This window comes from Heptranchias perlo, chromosome 2, assembly GCF_035084215.1.
Source record: "Heptranchias perlo isolate sHepPer1 chromosome 2, sHepPer1.hap1, whole genome shotgun sequence".
In the NCBI taxonomy this organism is placed as follows: Eukaryota; Metazoa; Chordata; class Chondrichthyes; order Hexanchiformes; family Hexanchidae; genus Heptranchias; species Heptranchias perlo.
In genome coordinates, this window is record NC_090326.1 from 146,674,776 (window position 1) to 146,697,023 (window position 22,248).

The following is a 22,248-nucleotide window of genomic DNA, read 5'->3' on the forward strand; positions in this document are numbered from 1 at the left end:
TCTGTCTAGTCCTGTTAGAATTTTATATGTTTCGATGAGATCACCTCTCATTCTTCTAAACTCTAGTGAATATAGGCCAAGTCGACCCAATCTCTCCTCATACGTCAGTCCTGCCATCCCAGGAATCAGTCTGGTAAACCTTCGTTGCACTCCCTCCATGGCAAGGACATCATTCCTCAGATAAGGAGACCAAAACTGCACACAATACTCCAGATATGGTCTCACCAAGGCCCTGTATAACTGCAGTAAGACATCCTTGCTCCTGTATTCAAATCCTCTTGCAATGAAGGCCAACATACCATTCGCCTTCCTAACTGCTTGCTGCACCTGAATGCTCGCTTTCAGCGACTGGTGTACAAGGACACCCAGGTCTCGTTGCACCTCCCCTTTTCCCAATCTATCACCATTCAGATAATAATCTGCCTTTCTGTTTTTACAACCAAAGTGGATAACCTCACATTTATCCACATTATACTGCATCTGCCATGTTCTTGCCCACTCACGCAACTTGTCTAAATCACATTGGAGCCTCTTTGCATCCTCCTCACAGCTCACATTCCACCCCAGCTTTGTGTCGTCTGCAAACTTAGAAATGTTACATTTAGTTCCCTCATCCAAATCATTGATATATATTGTGAATAGCTGGGGCCCAAGCACTGATCCCTGCAGTACCCCACTAGTCACTGCCTGACACCCGGAAAAAGACCCATTTATTCCTACTCTCTGTTTCCTGTCTGTCAACTCATTCTCAATCCATGCCAGTATATTCCCCCCAATCCCATGTGCTTTAATTTTGCACACTAACCTCTTGTGTGGGACCTTATCAAAAGCCTTCTGAAAATCCAAATACACCACATCCACTGGTTCTTCACTATCTGTTCGACTAGTTACATCCTCAAAAAACTCCAGTAGATTTGTTAAACATGATTTCCCTTTCATAAACCCATGCTGACTTTGTCCAATCCCTTTAATGCCTTCCAAGTGTTCTGTTATCACATCCTTTATAATAGACTCTAGCATTTTCCCCACTACTGATGTTAGGCTAACTGGTCTGTAATTCCCTGTTTTTTCTCTCCCTCCTTTTTTAAATAGTGAGGTTACATTTGCCACCCTCCAATTTGTAGGAACTGTTCCAGAGTGTACAGAATTTTGGAAGATGATCACCAATGCATCCACTATTTCCAGGGCCACTTCCTTTAGTACTCTGGGATGTAGATTATCAGGCCCTCGGGATTTGTCATTAATTGGCCCCATTAATTTCCCTAGCACTATTTTTTTTACTAATACTGGTTTACTTCAGTTCCTCCCTCTCACAAGACCCTTGATTCCCTAACATTTCTGGCAGGTTATTTGTGAAGACAGAATCAAAGTATGTGTTTAATTGTTCTGCCATTTCTTTGTTCCCCATTATAATTTCCCCCATTTCTGGCTGTAAGGGATCTACATTTGTTTTCACTAATCTTTTTCTCTTGACATATTTATAGAAGCTTTTTATGTTCAGTTCAGAGTCATTTTTATGTTCCCTGCTAGTTTACTCTCATACTCTATTTTTCCCCTTTTAATCAATCTCCTTGTCATCCTTTGCTGAATTCTGAACAGCTCCCAATCCTCAGACTAGCTGCTTTTTCTGGCAATTTTATATGTCTCCTCTTTGGATCTAATTCTATCCCTAATTTCTTTTGTAAGCCACGGTTGAGCCACCTTTCCTGCTTTATTTTTGCGCCAGACAGGAATGAATAATTGTTGTAATTCCTGCACACATTCTTTAAATATTAGCCATTGCCTGTCCACCTTTTAGTAAAGTTCCCCAATCTATCATAGCCAACTCGCACCTCATACTTTTGTAATTTCCTTTATTTAGATTCAGGACCCTAGTTTCGGATTCAACTACTTCACTCTCCATCTTAATGAGGAATTCTATCATGTTATGGTCGCTCATCCCTTAGGGACCCCACAGAACAATATTGTTAATTAATCCTTTCTCATTGCACAACACGCAGTCTCGGATCGCCTGTTCTCTCGTTGGTTCCTCAACGTATTGGTCGAGAAAACCATCATGTACACACACCAGGAATTCCTCCCCCACAGTATTATTGCTAATTTGGTTTGACCAATCTATTTGTAAATTAAGTCACCCATGATTATAGTTGTACCCTTCTTGTGTGCATCTCTAATTTCCTGTTTAATGCCCTCCCCTACATCTCCACTACTGTTTGGGGGCCTATAGACAACCCCCACCAACGTTTTCTGCCCCTTGGTGTTTCTTAGCTCCACCCATACAGATTCCACATCGTTATTTTCCGAGCCAATATCCTTCCTCACTATTGCATTGATTTCCTCCTTTACTAACAACACTACCCCACCTCCTTTCCCTTTTTGCCTGTCCTTCCTAAATATTGGATACCCCTGGATGTTCAGTTCCCATCCTTGGTCACCCTGCAGCCATGTCTCCGTAATCGCAACTATATCATAACCGTTAATATCTATCTGCGCTATTAATTCATCTACCTTATTGTGAATGCTCTGCGCATTAATATACAATGCCTTTAGACTTGTCCTTTTAAGATTGCTAGTCATCTGAGTTTTATTTTGCACTATGGCCCTATTTGTTTCTCGCCCTTGTTTTCTCTGCCTTCCACTATTGCTTCTTCCCATTCTGCCTTTTGTTTCTATCCTTGTTTCCCCCTCCTCTGTCTCCCTGCTCAGGTTCCCATCCCCCTGCCATTCTAGTTTAAACCTTCCCCAACCACACTAGCACACACCCCCGCGAGGACATCGGTCCCAGTCCTGCTCGGGTGTAACCCGTCCCGCTTGTACAGGTCCCACCTTCCCCAGAACCAGTCCCAATGTCCCAGGAATCTAAATCCCTCCCTCCTACACCATCCCTGCAGCCACGCAGTCATCTGGTTTATTCTCCTGTTCCTATACTCACTAGCACGTGGCACTGGTAGTAATCCTGAGATCACTACCTTTGAAGACCTGCTTTTTAATTTATCTCCTAACTTCTTAAATTCACCTTGCAGGAACTCATCCCTTTTTTTACCTATATCGTTGGTACCGATATGGGACCACTACTATTGGCTGTTCACCCTCCCCGTCCAGAATGCCCTGCAGCCGCTCTGTGACATCCTTGCCCTGCCACTCTTATTCCTCCCCTCCTATGCAGCAGAGCCACCCGTGGTGCCACGAACTTGGCTCTTGTTGCTTTCCCCGATAAGTCATCTCCCCCAACAGTATCCGAAGCGGTATATCTGTTTGAGATGGAGATGGCCTCAGGGGACTCCTGCTATACCTACCTAGTCCTTCTACTCTTCCTGGCGGTCACCCATTTCTTTTCTTCCTGCACAATCTTTTCCTGCGGTGTGACCACCTCACTGAACGTGCTATCCATGATAATCTCAGCATCGCAGATGCTCCACAGTGAATCCACCCGCAGCTCTAGCTCTGAAATACGGTTAGTCAGTAGCTGCAGGTGGACACACTTCCTGCACACATGGTCGCTAGGGACACCGATAGTGTCCATGACTTCCCACATAGTGCAGGAGGAGCATATCACGGGTGCGAGCTCTGCTGCCATGACTTGCCTTAGATTAAGCTCGTTAGTTACTCCCTTTGAAGAGTTTACTCCTTTAAATTGCTCTTAATTTAAAGAATGTTAACTACACCAGGGACCTTGATTCACTAAAAAACACTACTTGCTATAAGAGCTACTGACCTTACCTTCCTTTTTACTTTAGTTACTGTAGATAAGTAGAAATACTCACCTGAACCTACTTACAAATCAGGTGCCTTCCCTGTGTCGCGCCCCTTTCTGATTCCTGACATCACTTCGAACTCCGTTGCAGCTCCCTCTGCTCCTCTCAGCTGTTCTCGGCGCGCCGAAATCCCGCCTTTTTATGGGACGCTCCCTCTGCTCCAATCCGCTCCTCAGCTGTTCTCGGCGCTCTGAAATCCCGCCTTTTTATGGGACACGCCCTCTGCTCCAATCCGCTCCTCAGCTGTTCTCGGTGCTCCGAAATCCAGCCTTTTTATGGGACACTCCCTCTGCTCCGATCCGCTCCTCTCAGCTGTTCTCGGCGCTCCGAAATCCAGCCTTTTTATGGGACACTCCCTCTGCTCCGATCCGCTCCTCTCAGCTGTTCTCGGCGCTCCGAAATCCCGCCTTTTTATGGGACACTCCCTCTGCTCCGATCCGCTCCTCTCAGCTGTTCTCAGCGCTCCGAAATCCCGCCTTTTTATGGGACACTCCCTCTGCTCAGATCCGCTCCTCTCAGCTGTTCTCGGCGCTCTGAAATCCCGCCGTTTTATGGGACACTCCTTCTGCTCCGATCCACTCCTCTCAGCTGTTCTCGGCGCTCCGAAATCCTGCCTTTTTATGGGACACTCCCTCTGCTCTGATCCGTTCCTCTCAGCTGTTCTCAGCGCTCCGAAATTCCGCCTTTTTATGGGACACTCCCTCTGCTCTGATCCGTTCCTCTCAGCTGTTCTCGGCGCTCCGAAATCCCGCCTTTTTATGGGACACTCCCTCTGCTCTGATCTGTTCCTCTCAGCTGTTCTCGGCGCTCCGAAATCCCGCCTTTTTATGGGACACTCCCTCTGCTCTGATCTGTTCCTCTCAGCTGTTCTCGGCGCTCCGAAATCCCGCCTTTTTATGGGACACTCCCTCTGCTCTGATCTGTTCCTCTCAGCTGTTCTCGGCGCTCCGAAATCCCGCCTTTTTATGGGACGCTCCCTCTGCTCTGATCCGCTCCTCTCAGCTGTGCTCAGCGCTCTGAAATTTACATCTGGGTAGTTTGAGCTCGCCCATCAGCATGAATTGATGGGCTGAATTGATGGCGTTGTTAATAGCTACAGCACACTGGAATAGTTGTGGGATGTTGAAATGTTAGTGTATGTCTTGTTTGGCTGACATGTGCCAGTTTCTGCTTTTAGGGGAGACGCTCTGGTTTGTAGAATGTACCCTAGAGAAAGCCCGGTGAAGCATCCAGTCAGGGTAGGTAGGATATATTTGGTTGTCTCTGCTGGTTCCCTGTCCTCTTGCTGTAATTCTCTGAGCTAGTTACCGACTCAACATTGCATTCAGCAGACCTGAATGAAAATAACTCATCTACATCTACATACCAAGCAAAGGGGTGTGACTGAGAGTTATGAAAACTCATTCCAGGTAGGGTGTGTGAGCTTGCGTAAAGTGCCAAACTCAGCTCTCTGCTCCATGAATCCACACACTTTTATTGCCTTTGTTGCACTTGTTGTCTGCTAACTATCAGAAAACAAAGAATCGGGATAAAAGGGTCATTTTCAAAATGACAATCTGTAACTAGTGGGGTGCCGCAGGGACCAGTGTTGAGGCCTCAACTATTTACAATATATATCAATTACTTGGATGAAGGAACAGAATGTCTTGTGGCCAAATTTGCTGATGATACAAAAATAGGTGGAAAAGCAAGTTGCGATGAACTCACAAAGGTTAAGCGAATGGGCAAAAATTTGGCAGACGGAATATAATGTGGGAAAATGTGAAGTCATCCACTTTAGGAGGAAAAATAAAATAAAAAAGCAAAATATTATTTGAATGGATAAATACTACAAAATGCCTCGGTACAGAAGGATCTGGGTGTCCTCATACATGAAACACAAAAAGTCAACATACTGGTGCAGCAGGTAATCCGGAAGGCAAACAGAATATTGGCCTTTATTTCTAGTGGGATGGAGTATAAAAGCAGGGAAGTCATGCTACAACTGTACAGGGTGCTGGTGAGACCACACCTGGAGTACTGCATACAGTTCTGGTGCCCTTATTTAAGGAAGGACATACTTGCATTGGAGGCAGTTCAGAGAAGGTTCACTAGGTTGATTCTGGGTATGGAAGGGTTGTCTTATGAGGAAAGATTGAACAGGTTGGGTCTATACTCATTGGAGTTTAGAAGAATGAGAGGAGATCTTATTGAAACATACAAGATTCTGAGGGGACTCGATAGGGTAGATGCTGAGAGGATGTTACCCCTCATGGGGAATCTAAAACTAGGGGGCATAGTCTCAGAATAAGGGGTCGCCCGTTTAAGATGGAAATGAGGAGGAATTTCTTCTCCCAGAGGGTCGTGAATCTTTGGAATTTTATACCCCAAAAAGCTGTGGAGGCTGAATCATTAAATACATTCAAGGCTGAGTTAGACAAATTTTTGATCAGCAGGGGAATCAAAGGATATGGAGAAAGGGCGGGAAAGTGGAGTTGAGGTAAAAATCAGATCAGCCATGATCTCATTAAATGGCGGAGCAGGCTCGAGGGGCCGAAAGGCCTACTCCTGCTCCTAGCTCTTATGGTCTTATGAAGGATCTTGTTACATTGGCTGGGAATTTCCTGCAATGGCAATATTGATGTCAAACGCCATAAATTAGACCGTTGTGCACGCAAATCCTCCAATGGCGAATTTATGCCAAAATTTACTGGAGAACTGACTAGAATATGCTGCAGCAGCATAAAGGTGAATCAGAAGTGGTGCAGCCAATGGTGTTATCACCCCATTAGTATTAATCTAATCAAGCATTAATGCCATTAAACTAATAATGCGATTTCTTAGAACGAGCTCACGGGCCAAATCCCTCCATGGTCTCGCCCATCCCTAACTCTATAACCTCCTCCAGATCTCAGAGCACGCTGCGTTCCTCTAAAGATGGTTCCTTGTGCATCCCCCACTTCCTTCGCCCCATCTTTATCATCTTCTGGATATTCATGGGAATTCCCTACCTGCCATCCCTGGCCCTGGCCTCAGTCCCTCTGATCTCAGGGACCTTGCTTGGGGCAGTCAGAAGTTTCAACCCAAATTAGCCCCAATGCAAATTGGCATTCTGGGGTGGGACCCAGTGTACCCAGGTTTTAGGAAATTTCCCGATAGGAATGCTGGATTCCTAGCTGACTTATACCAGGAATGCGCTGCTGGCCTTGCAGGCATTCGGGATCAGTAAGTCTAGCTAGTCTTGCTGTCAACCAAAGGAAAACCCCGTGCGTTTTGCATCCCATCCAGCTCCAAACTGATGTTGTTCATTGGATTCATAAGTATCACTGCTTTGAGCTGCATTCTAGGAGTTATAGTGCAGTTGGCTTCCAGAACATGACACTGATGCATTTCTGGCGTTTGGTCCATTGAGTATTTATACAAAGTGACGCTGGTATATTCAGAGAGGAACTGACCTCTGAAAGAAAATGCTGTCAAACAAACAAAATCTAAAACTATAGGTAAATTTAATCATTTTACGGACCCAAAAATCCTTCTGCTGTGAATCCCAGCAGTTATGCCAGAATTGTGCCCACAGGTGCCCTTTAGCACTTACCCCTTCCCCCGGAGTATGTGGACTCAGTGGGAGGGAACCTCATTTGTATGGGGTCAGCAGGTGCCCAGGCCAGTATGGGCGCATCTTTGGTGCCCATTAGCCCCATGCTGCTTGAAACTTTGACACCTGGCTACTATCCAAAAGGAAGGTGACTGGGCCTCCACTCTCCCCTGAGAAATGGTTTGCTGCCCCTTTAGCTCCCTTAACAAGAGGCCCGAATTTTTAAAAGTCTTCGGGGGTTCAGGTCGCCTCCCTGGCCTGGATGCCCTGGTGGGATCCGCATGAGTGAATAGGGAGCCCTACCTGCAGCCCCGCCTCTTTCATATCACTAGCCTTGTTTCGGGTGGGTGAAGGTTTCTCTATCAAACAAGGCAACTGGAAACTCCCATTTAAGTCCAGGTCCCGGCCTAACTGGGCCCTGGCAGAGTTTCTGGCTGTACTTCCAGACATCCACCAGAGTTACAGTAAGAATCTGCCAAGTAAACCCCACCTCCCCCACCTCATATTTAGTACTCTTTGCACAGCTTAGTGAGAAAATAAGACGGCAGTAACAAAAAAAATCAAAAAGTATTTGGAGCAATTTCATTTGTTTCCCTTCTGCTCCTTGCTGGTGATAGCTATTTGCTAACTGCCAATTCAGGATTGGTAGTTCTTCAGCTTCTTGATTGCTAGTTTTTGTTCCTGCTTGGTCCATTTGATCGCTGTGGTCCATACTTGTTCAATTGTGATTTGTCAATGTTTTCTGGAATCAATGTTTGAAGCAACCAGGTGCTAGTATGATGTATACTTTCAAGCATGACACTCTGAGGTCTGATGGACACCTGTGGACACAAGACTTGTATATACAGATATACAAAAAATGTGTTACTATTACAGATTAACTGGCTAATCATTTTATTGCTATTTGTGGGACCTTGCTAAGCAGAAATTACACAGAATTACATAGATTTTACAGCACAGAAAGAGGCCATTCAGTACAGCTGATCCATGCCGGTGTTTATGCTCTATATGAGCCTCCTCCCACCCCTCTCATCTAATTCTATCACATTAACCTTCCATTCCTTTCTCCCTCATGTTTATCTGGCTTTCCCTTAAATGCACCTCTGCTATTCACCTTAACTATTCCTTGAGGTAGCGAATTCCACTTTCTAACCACTCTCTGGGTAAAGAAGTTCCTCTTTAATCCCTATTGCTGCATTTGCCTGGTAAAAAACAGTGACTACAGTTCAAAAGTAGTTAATTGGCTTTGGGATGTCCTGGGGACAGGGGCAGATTGACACACAAGCCTACGGGGCCCTGTGCCTAGTGGTCCCTGCGAAATATGTGGCCTCCACCTGATTTATTACAATATAAATACCTACGCTTGCCGTTGCAGTTCACAAGTTACAACAAATTTATTTGTTCAGCTATGAGGAACCTTAAAAGCAAAGGCGTAAACATTCTACGACCTATTTCTTTATGCAATTTACTAGACGTTTGTGGTTTAATGGATGGATGGGGGAGTGGCCCCAAATCCTAATGGTGCCCAGGACCCCAAAAATACTTAATCCAGCTCTGCGATGTGGAAGATGCTAAATAAAGTTCAATAAATACAGAAGAGAACACAAAATTCTCAAGACACTGTCCTTATGATCTGCTTAATTCTAAACAGAAATTCGATGACCCAGTGCTCCTATTGCTCCCCCTCGCCCCCTCCCTGCCCCTGCTGTGGATCACCTTAGGGGTCTACAGACCCCAATTTTAAAAACCTAGGGCTTAAAAGACAATGGTCTGCCATTGGGGATCTGGGGTGGAGAGTGTTGCACGGAGCAGTCGTGTCCAATAGGCGGTTACGCCATTTCACGGACTCCCAGGCCGCCTGCAGTTTCTGCGGCCTGGACGAGTCCGTTTTTCATTTGTTCACTGGGTGTGGGAGGCTGCAGCCCCTGTTTGATTATTTGGGGGGGGGCTGCTCCTCAAGTTCTGGCTGCACTTCAGTCCCACGCTCCTGATCTTTGGCCGCCCGGTGAGGAGGGGGGCGCGCAGGTCGGTGGACGTCCTCGTGGGCCTGCTCCAGGGCCTGTCCAAGGTGGCCATCCACAGGTCCAGGTTGGGCGTGGCCCGTGGGGGCGGTCGCTCGGACTGTCTGCCTCCCTTCCGTGGAATTCTCCGCGCCCGGGTGGCCCTGGAGATGGGAGCACGCGGTGTCTGCCGGTACGCTTGAGGCTTTCCGCGACCGGTGGGCACCGCAGGGGGCTGGAGTGCATCCTGGACAGGAATAATAAAATCTTAATTCGACACTCACCTGACGAAGGAGGAAAGCTCCGAAAGCTTGTGATTTCAAATAAAGCTGTTGGGCTATAACCTGGTGTTGTAAGACTCCTTACATTTGTCCACCCCAGTCCATCACCGGCATCTCCACATCTTGGTTTTCTTTGGCTTTTTGCACATAAACACACCCTAAACCCCCCCTCCCTCCCCCTTCTTATGAAAGGGGGGGGGGGGGCCTAAAATGGTCCAAGGGTCCACTTTAACCCCGCCCAGGGCCTGTGACGTCAGAGGGAAGGCAATACGTCAGACGGGTACAGGGAAGCGTGACGTCATGGGGAGAATGGCGTCAGACGCAGGCGTGCGTGCGTGGCGGCGGCGGCGTTGGGAGGCTGGATGGGGTGTGGTGGAAGGGGCGGGCGCTCAGGACCACAAGCAGCTGCAGTGAGCGGTAACCGAGGGGGAGGGCCGGGGCGGCGCGGTGCGGTGCGGTTTGTGTGTGTGGGTGGGTGGGAGAGGGAGCGAGAGCCGGGCTGGGTGACAGAAGGAGCACGACAGCGGCTCAGGCAGGAGACGGGGCCCGGTTCTCAGAGGCACGGAGGCTGTCAACCGATCGACATTCAATAAGGAGAGAAGGCCGGATCGGATCAGACGCGGGCGGAGATGAGCGACCGAAAGGCCGCAGAGGCGAGCTCGGCGGATGAGGAGGAGGAGGCGAGGTGGAGGCGGCGGAAAGCCAGCCTGGCCGAGGAAGGAGAGACGGAGCAGCAACCGCCGCCGCCGCCGCCGCCGCAGATGATCAGCGTGGACGTGGCCGGCATCCTGCTGCAGTTCTCCAAGACTTTTGTCATCATTTTCCCGGTGTACGTGCTGGGCTACCTGGGGCTGAGCTTCAGCTGGGTCCTGATCGGGCTGCTCGTCTTCTTCTGGTGGCGGAGGAACCGGGGCAACAAGCGGTCCCGTCTGTTTAGGGCGCTGGCATTCCTGGAGCACGAAGAGAAAACCCTCAGGGAAAACATCCGGAGCTCCGACCTCCCGGCGTGGGTGTGTATAGCCCGCCTGTTGTAGAATTCTTTACTGTCCCCGGTTTTCTTTTATTTGTCGCTTCAAAGATCACCACAAAGTGCTGAGCTTTGCCACAGCCGTACTAAACACTTCACCCAAACAAACATGTTTTCACTCCCCTTTTTAAATTGGGGATGTAGTCCGAATATAATCTGTTTAAAAGTTCATTGTACTTGTGGAGCTCATAAATCAGGTTTACATCTCGTAGGTTCAATCCTGTTTTTTAAGTGAGTTGTCTTTTAAGTTATGTTACTGTGTTAATTATGTTACAATAACGTGGACTGGCCATGACCAAGTAGTGCAAGCGACCAGAGGCTGTTTCCGTAACGCTGATAGTATAGGTCTGCCATTGTGTGATAGCTGTTGTCCTGGTTTATTGTATTACTGGTAAATCCGGCTACCTCCACAAACTTCGCGTCAAGGAATACCGGATTTTGTTTTTAGCAGGAGTACCGTATTTGGGATTCTCTCAAGTAATGCGCTGCCCTCGGCACTTCACATTGATGTTTTGTAAACGAATATCCGAGCACACACGATCCTTGATCGTGCGAGTTGCAGTTGTGCTTTTGACAGTTTCTTGGCAGATTGTGTATCTCTCTGAAGTTGCCTCCTGGGGGTGCTGGGTATCATTATCTTGAGTATTTTGCTTCGCTGGTAGGGTGCCTCCTGGCCGCTAGGCGCACAGTAATGTTGTGAGGACGTGTGAAAAGTTCTTAACCGTTTTGTTTTTCTTATCCTTCACCTTTCATGACCCATCCCCAAGACAAACACCTGTGGAGTGAGAGCTTGGAGTGGAGCCAGTGTTTTCATTTTACTGGTTTTGAACCCCCTCCAAGACAGTGCTGTTGGAGAGAATTCTTCTGCTTGGGGGGGGGGGGGGGGGGTGGTGAAGGGAAGGGAACATGGGTGGAGTGTTGCCCTGTGATACCATTATGTAGTTGTGATAATAACAACTTACATTTATATAGTGTCCTTAACGTAGTAAAACGTTCCAAGGCGCTGTTAACAAACAAAATTTGAAACCGAATTACATAAGGAGATATTAGGACAGGTTACCAAAAGCTTGGTCAAAGAGGTAGGTTTTAAGGAGTGTCTTAAAGGAAGAGAGAGGGGTAAAGAGAAGGAGAGGTTTAGGGAGGCAGTTCCAGAGCCTAGGGCCTAGACAGCTGAAGGCACAGTCACCAATGGTGAAGCATTAAAATCGGGGATGCGCAAGAGGCCAGAATTGGAGGAGCGCAGAGAACTCGGAGGGTTGTAGGGCTGGAGTAGGCTACAGAGATAGGGAGGGGCGAGTCCATGGAGGAATTTGAAAACAAGGATGAGAATTTTAAAATCAAGGTGTTCCCGGACTGGAGCCAATGTAGGTCAGCGAGCACAGGGGTGATGGGTGAATGGGACCTGGTGCGAGTTAGGATACGGGCAGCAGAGTTTTGGATGAGCTTAAGTTTATGGATGGTGGAAGATGGGAGGCTGGCCAGGAGAGCATTGGAATAGTCAAGTCTAGAGGTAACAGTGGCATAGATGAGGACTTCAGCGATAGCGGTGGAGACAGGCGATTTACGGAGTTGGAGGCGGTCTTGGTGATGGAGAGGATATGTAGTCGGAAGCTCATCTTGTTAAGGTAGCTTGTGAACGGTCTGGTTCAGCCTCAGACACTGGTCAGGGAGAGGGATGGAGGCGGTGACTAGGGTATCGAGTTATGGTGGGGACTGAAGTCAATGGCTTCAGTTTTCCCAATATTTAGTTGGAGGAAATTTTTGCTTATCCACTACTGGAATTTGGACACGCGTGTGAGAAATCAGTGGTAGTAATATTTGTGATAAATACATTTATGGCGGAAGTACCATAATTTAGGACTTGTAAAGTTTATTTGGCTTGGAGTGAATGCAGACTTACTGCAGTATCTGTTTTGCAGGTCTTCATAGTTACACAACTCCTAGCTGTAGTAGTGTTACAGAACACTACTACTTTATCATTAGATAAAGTACCACATAATAAACTTATTAGCAAAATTGAAGTCCATGGGAATAAAGGGGTAGCATGGATACGAAATTGGCTAAGGGACAGAAAGCAGAGAGTATTGGTGACCGGTTGTTTTTCAGACTGGAGGGAAGTATACAGTGGCGAGCCCCCCAGGGGTTGGTATTTGATCCACTGCTCTTTTTGATATATATTAAAGACCTGAACTTGGGTAAAAAGAGCATAATTTCAAAGTTTGCAGATGACAGGAAACTGGGAAATGTAGTAAACAGTAAACAGTCTGGCCATCACATTTTAGGAAGAGCGTCAAGGGGTTAGAGAGAGTGCAGAAGAGATTTACTAGAATAGTACCAGGGATGTGGAAAGACAAGAGAAGCTGGGGCTGTCCTCCTTAGAGCAGAGATGGTTAAGGGGAGAGTTAATAGACGTGTTCAAAATCATAAAAGGTTTTTCTGGAGTAAATAAGGAGAAACTTGCCAATGGCAGAAGGGTCGGTAACCGGATTTAAGGTAATTGGCAAAAGAACCTGAGATGAGATGTGGAGAAATTTTTTTCCGCAGCGAGTTGTAATGATCTGAATGCACTGCCTGAAAGGGTGGTGGAAGCAGATTCAATAATAACTTGCAAATGGGAATTGGATAAATACTTGAAGGGAAACATTTGCAGGACGTGGGGGAAAGGACAGGGGAATGGGACTAATGGGATAGCTTTTTCAAAGAGCTGGCATAGGCATGATGAGCCGAATGGCCTCCTGTGTTGTATCATTCTATAATGGTAAGATTCTAGTAGAACACTAAACTGAAAATGATTGAAGAAATTGAGATGTGAAAATCCGTAATAGGAATGAAGTATGTTAAAACAACTGGACTGACTTGTTTTAATATTACATAAACATTTCTAACTTTTAAAAAAAAAACTCCTTTGGTGACAGTGTTAAAAATGAACTGTGTGAAGTACAATGTAAATCTGGGTGACAATGATGCCTCTATACCTTTAGGGGCATGCCATTTTCTGTCGTGGATTTTAATGTATACAAATGTTACTTTTTACATCTGTCACACATTTTGGAGATTTATGGATCTAAAATAACACTTTGCGAGGTGTACAGAGATACTGCTGCATTGCATCATTCACTTGCAGGTCTGGACCATGTATAGTCACCCGGAGCAGATGTTAGTACCGTATGTATTTGGATCACAAACAGTCGATTACATGGTTTTTAATGCAATAGTAACAATATTCAAAATTATTCTTTTAAAAATTATGTTAAAATGGATTTTTGCCATTTGCAATGTTTAATTTTTAAAATAAGGCTTATAAACACTTGAAGTGTATTTCTTTAAACAGAGCAGAAATATACAAAATGACACATAGAAAATTGCAACTCATAATTAAACCTCTACATTTTCAAGTAATATGCCATCACCTGGGTATTGCAAAATTGTTTGGTTTTTTGTGCCATTACTTTGGGCACAAATGTTAGTTTAGTCTTCCAAGGATTAATAATTGTTGATACAAGCCACGTGACTGTCTATGAAAAGTATCCATTGCATTAAGAGCAACAGCATTGTTTAGATTTGGTTCACCTAAGTACTGAATATTGCAAGCTCAATTTTCGCCTATTGTAAATCTATCTGTTGTGATTAATTTGTAGATAAATTATGTTTTAATTATAAATTACCTAAGTACTCTGTCAGGATTGAGACCAGGAGTGTGTGTGAAAATAATCCACTTGCAGTTCGCATATTCTGTCAATGCTGTAAATGTGCAAGCTATAATAGATTGTGTTACTTTGATAGATGGGTTATAATTGCAGCTGCAGACCTTGAATGGTTACATTGGAAGCATTTTAAATCTCACTTTTTTTGTAGTTCTATAAAAGCCACCGACTGCTCTTTTATAAAGCGCCAAGAAGATTTTTGGCAATTTCTGTGATGTTGAGTTTGATCAGTTTTGAGTACCTGATGACAAGATTGTTGAATGTGGCCCTTATTCCTGATACTGCCATGGAATGTCATGATTTGTCACCGGACACAGATGCAAGACCAACCATTTGGAAGGGACTAATGAGATTTTTTAAAAAATTAAAGAACTTTATTAATTTGTATTGTTGTAATAGAATCGTTGATTATATATGTTTGGCAGGATTACAATTTTATTAAAAAATGACTAGTGTAGTGTATGTTCCCCAGTGCAGCTGCTGTTTCGAATTTGGGCATGCTGAGGAGCACTGCATTTCCAGCCACCTGCAAATTGACACTCTGGCCTCTATTAAACCCCCCACGATTGTCAGGAGAGGGTTGGGGGGCTGTTAAACCGTCAAATGCATGAAACGTGACCCTAACCCATTGCGCACATGCCCATTGCTGTTTTTACGGTGGCGGATATCGTGGTGTCAGTGTGTCCCACCGTGGAGAGGTGGGACACCTCATTAACATATTTAAATCAGGCTCCCCAAAGTGCAATTGGGAGCCCGATTTAAAATTCACTGCTGCTGCGCAGGTTTCCCAGGGGTTGGAAATCCGGCAGTGAAAGGGAGACGGGAGCTGCCGGCTCTACATGGTAAGTGCCTTTTATATCACTCCTTGTGGGGCAGGAGGAGCAGGAGTGTTCTCCCCCACCCCCCACAAGGAAACCTCCCAAGCCACGATGTCTGATTTCTCCCCACCCAAGGCGCGATGTCTGATATTTTTCTTTTCTTCTCCTCCCCCCACCCACCCACCACCGTACCACCCCCTCCTGTTTGCCGTGGACCGTCCCCAGGGGCCCCCCAGTTGCTGGTTTTCTCTCCTGGCCGCTGGGCAGGTTGTCACTTTGGCTGGCTGCTGGGCAGGGAAACTAATCAAAAAAATGATTAGGTCCTGCCGTTAAGTTTGGCAAGACCTCCGCATCCCCGGCCTTGCCGGGTTCTTCAGCCTTTTTCTGCCTCCCCTGCACCCTCCCCGTAAATATCACGGCCTATTGCTCACACAAAGCAACAGTGTGTCAGTTCTGCTTCTCACTTCACGATTGACATTTCCAGTGTGTGAACGCAAGTTACAATTTGCTGTTTTGTGTGAATTGGGACAGAACATTGGGAAACAATTAGTTTGGAAACAGAAGTTTCTGTTTATGACCTGATCAGTACATCGAGGGTTCCTGATGTTCAAACTGGATCTCTGTGTTTTTACAATAAACACAAGCTGACAAATTGCACTCCAACATTCTGCATCAATCCAAAAAAATACATGGATGGAATGACAGTAACCAAACTTTATACATTTTCTTTAGCACCTTCAATTATTTAGAAATAAATTAATGGAGTTATGTTTAGGTTGTCTGATCACTCAAAAGCAGAGGTAAACACCACTGGCAGAGGCAGGATTGCTGGAGAATGCAGTACATTGTGGAAAACCGTTAAACTTGACTGCTAGTACATCAAAACAATTTTTCCAAGTCTTTGTGCTCCCAAGAACCAAGATCAGTGCCGTGAGACTTTTGTCCTTTGACTCCAGCTGCACATTGTTATGCCAACTACTGTACAAAAGACATGACATTTGGCAAGCCATCCTGTCCTCGAGTGATTGTAAGGAACATGTCTCGAAGCAGAAGCCTGCAGGGCTGCAACTGCCTTGCAGATTTGTTTTGTATTCAATTACTCAAAAATAATCTGTCCTGGAAGCCCTAGAATCTCCATGCCGAAGTTGCGAAGCACAAGAACTGCATAGGAACTAAGTTTCTGGGGGAAAAAAGCTCAGGTTCCCTGATGGGTGAGAATGGAGCCCAAAGATTTCGGGCAGTTGGGTAAATTGAAGTTCACTGCATTCTTTGAAGATGATCTGTTATTGTTCCACTACTTCTCCGAAGTAACAAAAGGAATTGTAGTAAAATGCAATTTTGGGTTCAGGAAGTGCAGCAAATTTCCAAATAAAGTAAGATTTGACTACGCACTTGATCCAGTTTTCTTACTTGCCATGAGAGTTGTAACATTTAAAACAGTTCATGATTTATTATGTAACGTGCAAGGGAGAGGATTACAGTATCCTATAATTACTCTTCCTTGGCAGTTTTCATCCTTCTGAAAGTATTGTTTCATTGCTGCATCTGTTCTTTGAGTGCCAATTACTTTCCGTTACTTTGTATAAGTGGGCACTATTTGAGTCTTGGCAGGCTATTCAACTGTGGAGATGGCATCATAGCTGAGCCCAATCCTACTCTTACCCAGTGCCCACACTTCCAACAGGGGTCTCTGCACAGTGTTCAGGAACAGAAATCCTAGCTGATTTTCTGCTGGCTAACCCAGGGAGCTGGTGCCGGTTGTAGCGCCCCCACCACAACCATGGATAAGATTGCAAATTCAAAACAGACTGGCAATTAAATCTTGGATCTTCCTGGTTTATATGGCTCCACTGCTCATCGGTTAAGCTGACCGAGCAGTTGGGGGAGCTTTGAAATAAAACATTTTCAGATAAAATTAGTTCAACTGCAGCTTTGCGTAACATAATGTTCCAGGCTACTTCGCAGAAGGTTGTTCTTTGTAGCAATTTTCCTTGTTGATCTTTATGCCTTCAGTTTAACTGGGAGTATCCCATATGGGGATGTTTTTGCAGTGTCTCTTTATGACCAGCACTGGATAAAATACTACCATGTGGTATCACCAATAGACCAGTACGAATGTCTGGTTCTTGCACTCTGCAGGGCTCCTTGTCATTCCATTTGTGTTAGAAATTGCTGCCATATGATGTGCTTACATTTTTAATGTTTGCTGATACACCCATAGTGTATATTCTGTGGTTTTCAGCTGAGTTACTCTGAAAACCAGAGGGTGATCGGGGGAGGGCTCTTTAACAGTGCTTTGAAACATAATATTTGGTCACTACTATGAACCACTGACTGGCTGGGATTGTTAGGCTTTGGCTTTGACATTTGGGTCTTACAATCCTGGTGGCAACCCCATAGTAAACTTGCTGGATTCATTAAGGCTGGCCCCTGGGACAACCTAACTTATTAAAAAAAAAAGTGGGCGTACCCAAATACGTGAGACCCACATTTTGGGAGCTGGGAGCAGTCGCAGCCTGCTAAACCAGATATAAAAGCAACTTTAGAGCAGGCCTACAGTTAGCTGCGTAGTTACATAATAACTAACTAACTGCACTGTCCAAATTTCTAGAGAGCATGTTGTTTGCTTCTCTGCAGACAACTGTCTGAATGACTGATGCATGTGGATCTCTTATTACAGGAGGTCCAGAACATGTATATCGGTTATACAGACAGCTGTCTTCAATATAATGCATTAGTTTTAAACAGTGCGTTGGAAATAAGTGGGAACCTCCAAAGAAAATTAATTGCCCAAATTGTTTTGAAAAATATTGAAGCAGTTACAGAATTTTAATTAACTGGACATTTCCTTTCATTTCCTGTCTGCTTCAGTGTTTTGTGCTCAATGTGAGGGATCTTAGGGCAACTGTTTGCTGGAGCAAGTATTTCCACATCAGGCACAGCACAGCCAAGATATAGTGTGCCCAAGCCTCGTGCCTCAGCACCAGCCTCAGAAGAGCACTCCCTAGTGCACCAGTGACATTTTTTCCATTTCCCACATCAGCCATTCTGAGTGAGACTACAAATTAATGCTAAATTAGGATAGTTTTTGTGCTGTTGGCCCATGCCTCTAAGGAGCTGCGTTGGGACGATCCAAATTGTTTTCACGTAGGGTCCTCGTAGCCAACGGAGATCATTGAGATATCTTATTTTAACGGCCAGCTTTTATTAAAAAAATATTTTGGATTTATATTCTGATTTAACTAAATATAATTAAATTATTTTTATGATCAATCAAACATTGGCTTTTCATACTATTGACATACACTTCAGCGCTGAAGAGTGAGCCACTCATCTCTTCTGTGTTCCAACCATATGGCAATGGATGCAGCTCACATTAGATTTAATTATAATTTAGTGGGAAAAGAGATTGTACAATTTCTTGGAAAATAAAGCAAACTGTTCTCTGGATTATTTTCGGAAAGAGAATGCACTTCCTTGAGATCTTTAGCTTTCGTCACAGGGATTGGATCAGAGAATTTGTTGCAGCTGTCTGCTAGAGTAGTATCAGGCCAGAGCCAAAAACAGCACCTCACAGAACACAACACTGTTCGTTCAGCAGGATTATTTTAGACTCTGTCCTATGAGCCCACCAAAATAGAAGCTTTTTTTAATGACATTGTCCAGAAGTACCAGTTTGGTCCATGGGCAAACTGAATCCATTAGCAGGTGCCCTATTATGTAACAATAAAGCAACTGATCTTCCATAGTGAAGTGAAAGTCCCAAGAAAACACATAATGAAATACTCAAGTTTGTGCATCTTATGTTGTTGTGACGTCTACTGCAATATGTTTGTGCAAGTCCAATCTTGCGTGGGATACAATCCGACGGTATAATTGATGTAAACTGCTCTGAAATAGGCTTTGACTTTTGTGCGGTTTTGAGCAGGTCAGATGCAATGCAGTGCCTGGGAAGGTCACACAGAGTAACTGTACAGCTATATGATTTGTCGTACTTGTTTGGTGGGGGCAGAACGGTTTAGATTGGCTGTGTCAGCTTGGTGTAGGGTGGAACATAATCTTCTCTGTGTGCAATTCCCTTGTTCATCAGGTCCTGTGTGCTGTTTATATTATGATGTGGAGATGCCGATGATGGACTGGGGTTGACAGTTGTAAACAATTTTACAACACCAAGTTATAGTCCAACAATTTTATTTGAAATTCACAAGCTTTCGGAGGCTTCCTCCTTCCTCAGGTGAATGTTGTCCACAACATTCACCTGAGGAAGGAGGAAGCCTCCTAAAGCTTGTGAATTTCAAATAAAATTGTTGGACTATAACTTGGTGTTGTAAAATTGTTTACAACTGTTTATATTAAATATTATGAGAATTTGGACAATCCACTTTCAAAGCCATTCAGATAGGACCACTTGAATAAATGAGTTTTCAAATAATCCAGATTTAAGAACTTGAATTCTTTGAACCAGTTGTAGAAACATAAAATCATAGAACATTTACAGCACAGAAGGAGGCCATTCGGCCCATCGTGTCCGCGCTGGCTGAGAAACGAGCCACCCAGCCTAATCCCACTTTCCCAAATTTGGTCCGTAGCCCTGCAGGTCACGGCTCTTCAGGTGCGCATTCACACTTTTTTTAAAAAATGAGTTGAGGGTTTTTGCCTCGACCACCCTCTCGAGCAGTGAGTTCCAGACCTCCTCCACCCTCTGGGTGAAAAAATTTTTCCTCATTTCCGCTCTAATCACTAAATCCTTGTGAGCTCCTTACTAATATGACACCCCATTGGGGATTTAGTTAATACTGAGGAAGACTGCAACAAAATAGAAGACATTAACAAACTTGCAGAATGGGCATGTAAATGGAAAATGAGTTTCGATATAGATAAGTGAGACTGTGCATTTTGGTAGGAGGAATAAGGCGGCCACATACTGTTTGAATAATAAGAGTCTAAACGGGATAGACGAGCAAAGGGATCTAGGGGTACAGATACAAAATCACTAAAAGTAGTGACGCAGGTTATTAAGGCCATACAAAAGGCAAATTATTTTTTTATTATTCGTTCATGGGATGTGGGCGTCGCTGGTGAGGCCGGCATTTATTGCCCATCCCTAATTGCCCTTGAGAAGGTGGTGGTGAGCTGCCTTCTTCAATCGCGACAGTCCATGTGGTGAAGGTTCTCCCACAGTGCTGTTAGGAAGGGAGTTCCAGGATTTTGACCCAGCGACAATGAAGGAACGGTGATATATTTCCAAGTCGGGATGGTGTGTGACTTGGAGGGGAACGTGCAGGTGGTGTTGTTCCCATGTGCCTGCTGCTCTTGTCCTTCTAGGTGGTAGAGGTCACGGGTTTGGGAGGTGCTGTCGAAGAAGCCTTGGCGAGTTGCTGCAGTGCATCCTGTGGATGGTACACACTGCAGCCACAGTGCACCGGTGGTGAAGGGAGTGAATGTTTAGGGTGGTGGATGGGATGCCAATCAAGCGGGCTGCTTTGTCCTGGATGGTGTTGAGCTTCTTGAGTATTGTTGGAGCTGCACTCATCCAGGCAAGTGGAGAGTATTCCATCACACTCCTGACTTGTGCCTTGTAGATGGTGGCAAGGCTTTGGGGAGTCAGGAGGTGAGTCACTCGCTGCAGAATACCCAGCCTCTGACCTGCTCTTGTAGCCACAGTATTTATATGGCTGGTCCAGTTAAGTTTCTGGTCAATGGTGACGCCCAGTATGTTGATGGTGGGGGATTTGGCAATGGTAATGCCGTTGAATGTCAAGGGGATGTGATTAGACTCTCTCTTGTTGGAGATGGTCATTGCCTGGCACTTGTCTGGCACAAATGTCACTTGCCACTTATGAGCCCAAGCCTGGATGTTGTCCAGGTCTTGTTGCATGCGGGCACGGACTACTTCATTACCTGAGGGGTTGTGAATGGAACTGAACACTGTGCAATCATCAGTGAACATCCCCATTTCTGACCTTATGATGGAGGGAAGGTCATTGATGAAGCAGCTGAAGATGGTTGGGCCGAGGACACTGCCCTGAGGAACTCCTGCTGCAGTGTCCTCGAGCTGAAATGATTGGCCTCCAACAACCGCTACCATCTTCCTTTGTGCTAGGTATGACTCCAACCACTGGAGAGTTTTCCCCCTGATTCCCATTGACTTCAATTTTACTAGGGCTCCTTGGTGCCACAGTTGGTCAAATGCTGCCTTGATGTCAAGGGCAGTCACTCTCACCTCACCTCTGGAATTCAGCTCTTTTGTCCATGTTTGGACCAAGGCTGTAATGAGGTCTGGAGCCGAGTGGTCCTGGCGGAACCCAAACTGAGCATCGGTGAGCAAGCTATTGGTGAGTAAGTGCCGCTTGATAGCACTGTTGACGACACCTTCCATCACTTTGCTGTTGATTGAGAGTAGACTGATGGGGCGGTAATTGACCGGATTGGATTTGTCCTGCTTTTTGTGGACAGGACATACCTGGGCAATTTTCCATATTGTCAGATAGATGCCAGTGTTGTAGCTGTACTGGAACAGTTTGGCTAGAGGCGCAGCTAGTTCGGGACCACAAGTCTTCAGCGCTACAGTCGGGATGCTGTCGGGGCCCATAGCCTTTGCTGTATCCAGTGCACTCAGCCGTTTCTTGATATCACATGGAGTTAATCGAATTGGCTGAAGACTGGCTTCTGTGATGGTGGGGGTATTGGGAGGAGGTAGAGATGGATCATCCACTCGGCACTTCTGGCTGAAGATGGTTGCAAACACTTCAGCCTTGTCTTTTTCACTCACGTGCTGGACTCCGCCATCATTGAGGGTGGGGATGTTTACAGAGCTTCCTCCTCCCGTTAGTTGTTTAATTGTCCACCGCCATTAACGACTGAATGTGGCAGGACTGCAGAGCTTTGATCTGATCCATTGGTTGTGGAATTGCTTAGCTCTGTCTATAGCATGTTGCTTTCACTGTTTAGCATGCATGTAGTCCTGAGTTGTAGCTTCACCAGGTTGGCACCTCGTTTTTAGGTTCTGCTCCTGGCATGCTCTTCTGCACTCCTCATTGAACCAGGGTTGATCCCCTGGCTTGTTGGTAATGGTAGAGTGAGGAATAT

At 45.5% G+C, this 22,248-nt stretch overlaps 1 protein-coding gene across 3 annotated transcripts in view; it reads left to right on the top strand.

Annotated features, from left to right (window-relative positions):
• Positions 1–10,076: 10,076 nt before the first annotated feature.
• The window catches only part of LOC137344837 (extended synaptotagmin-2-like), a 191,333-nt gene continuing 179,161 nt past the window's right edge, over positions 10,077–22,248 (top strand). For all 3 annotated transcript variants that reach the window (XM_068008032.1, XM_068008038.1, XM_068008047.1), the window contains exon 1: positions 10,077–10,620. In XM_068008032.1, coding sequence (XP_067864133.1) covers positions 10,240–10,620 — 381 coding nt within the window. In that variant the 5' untranslated portion in view covers positions 10,077–10,239. The remainder of the gene's footprint in view (positions 10,621–22,248) is intronic.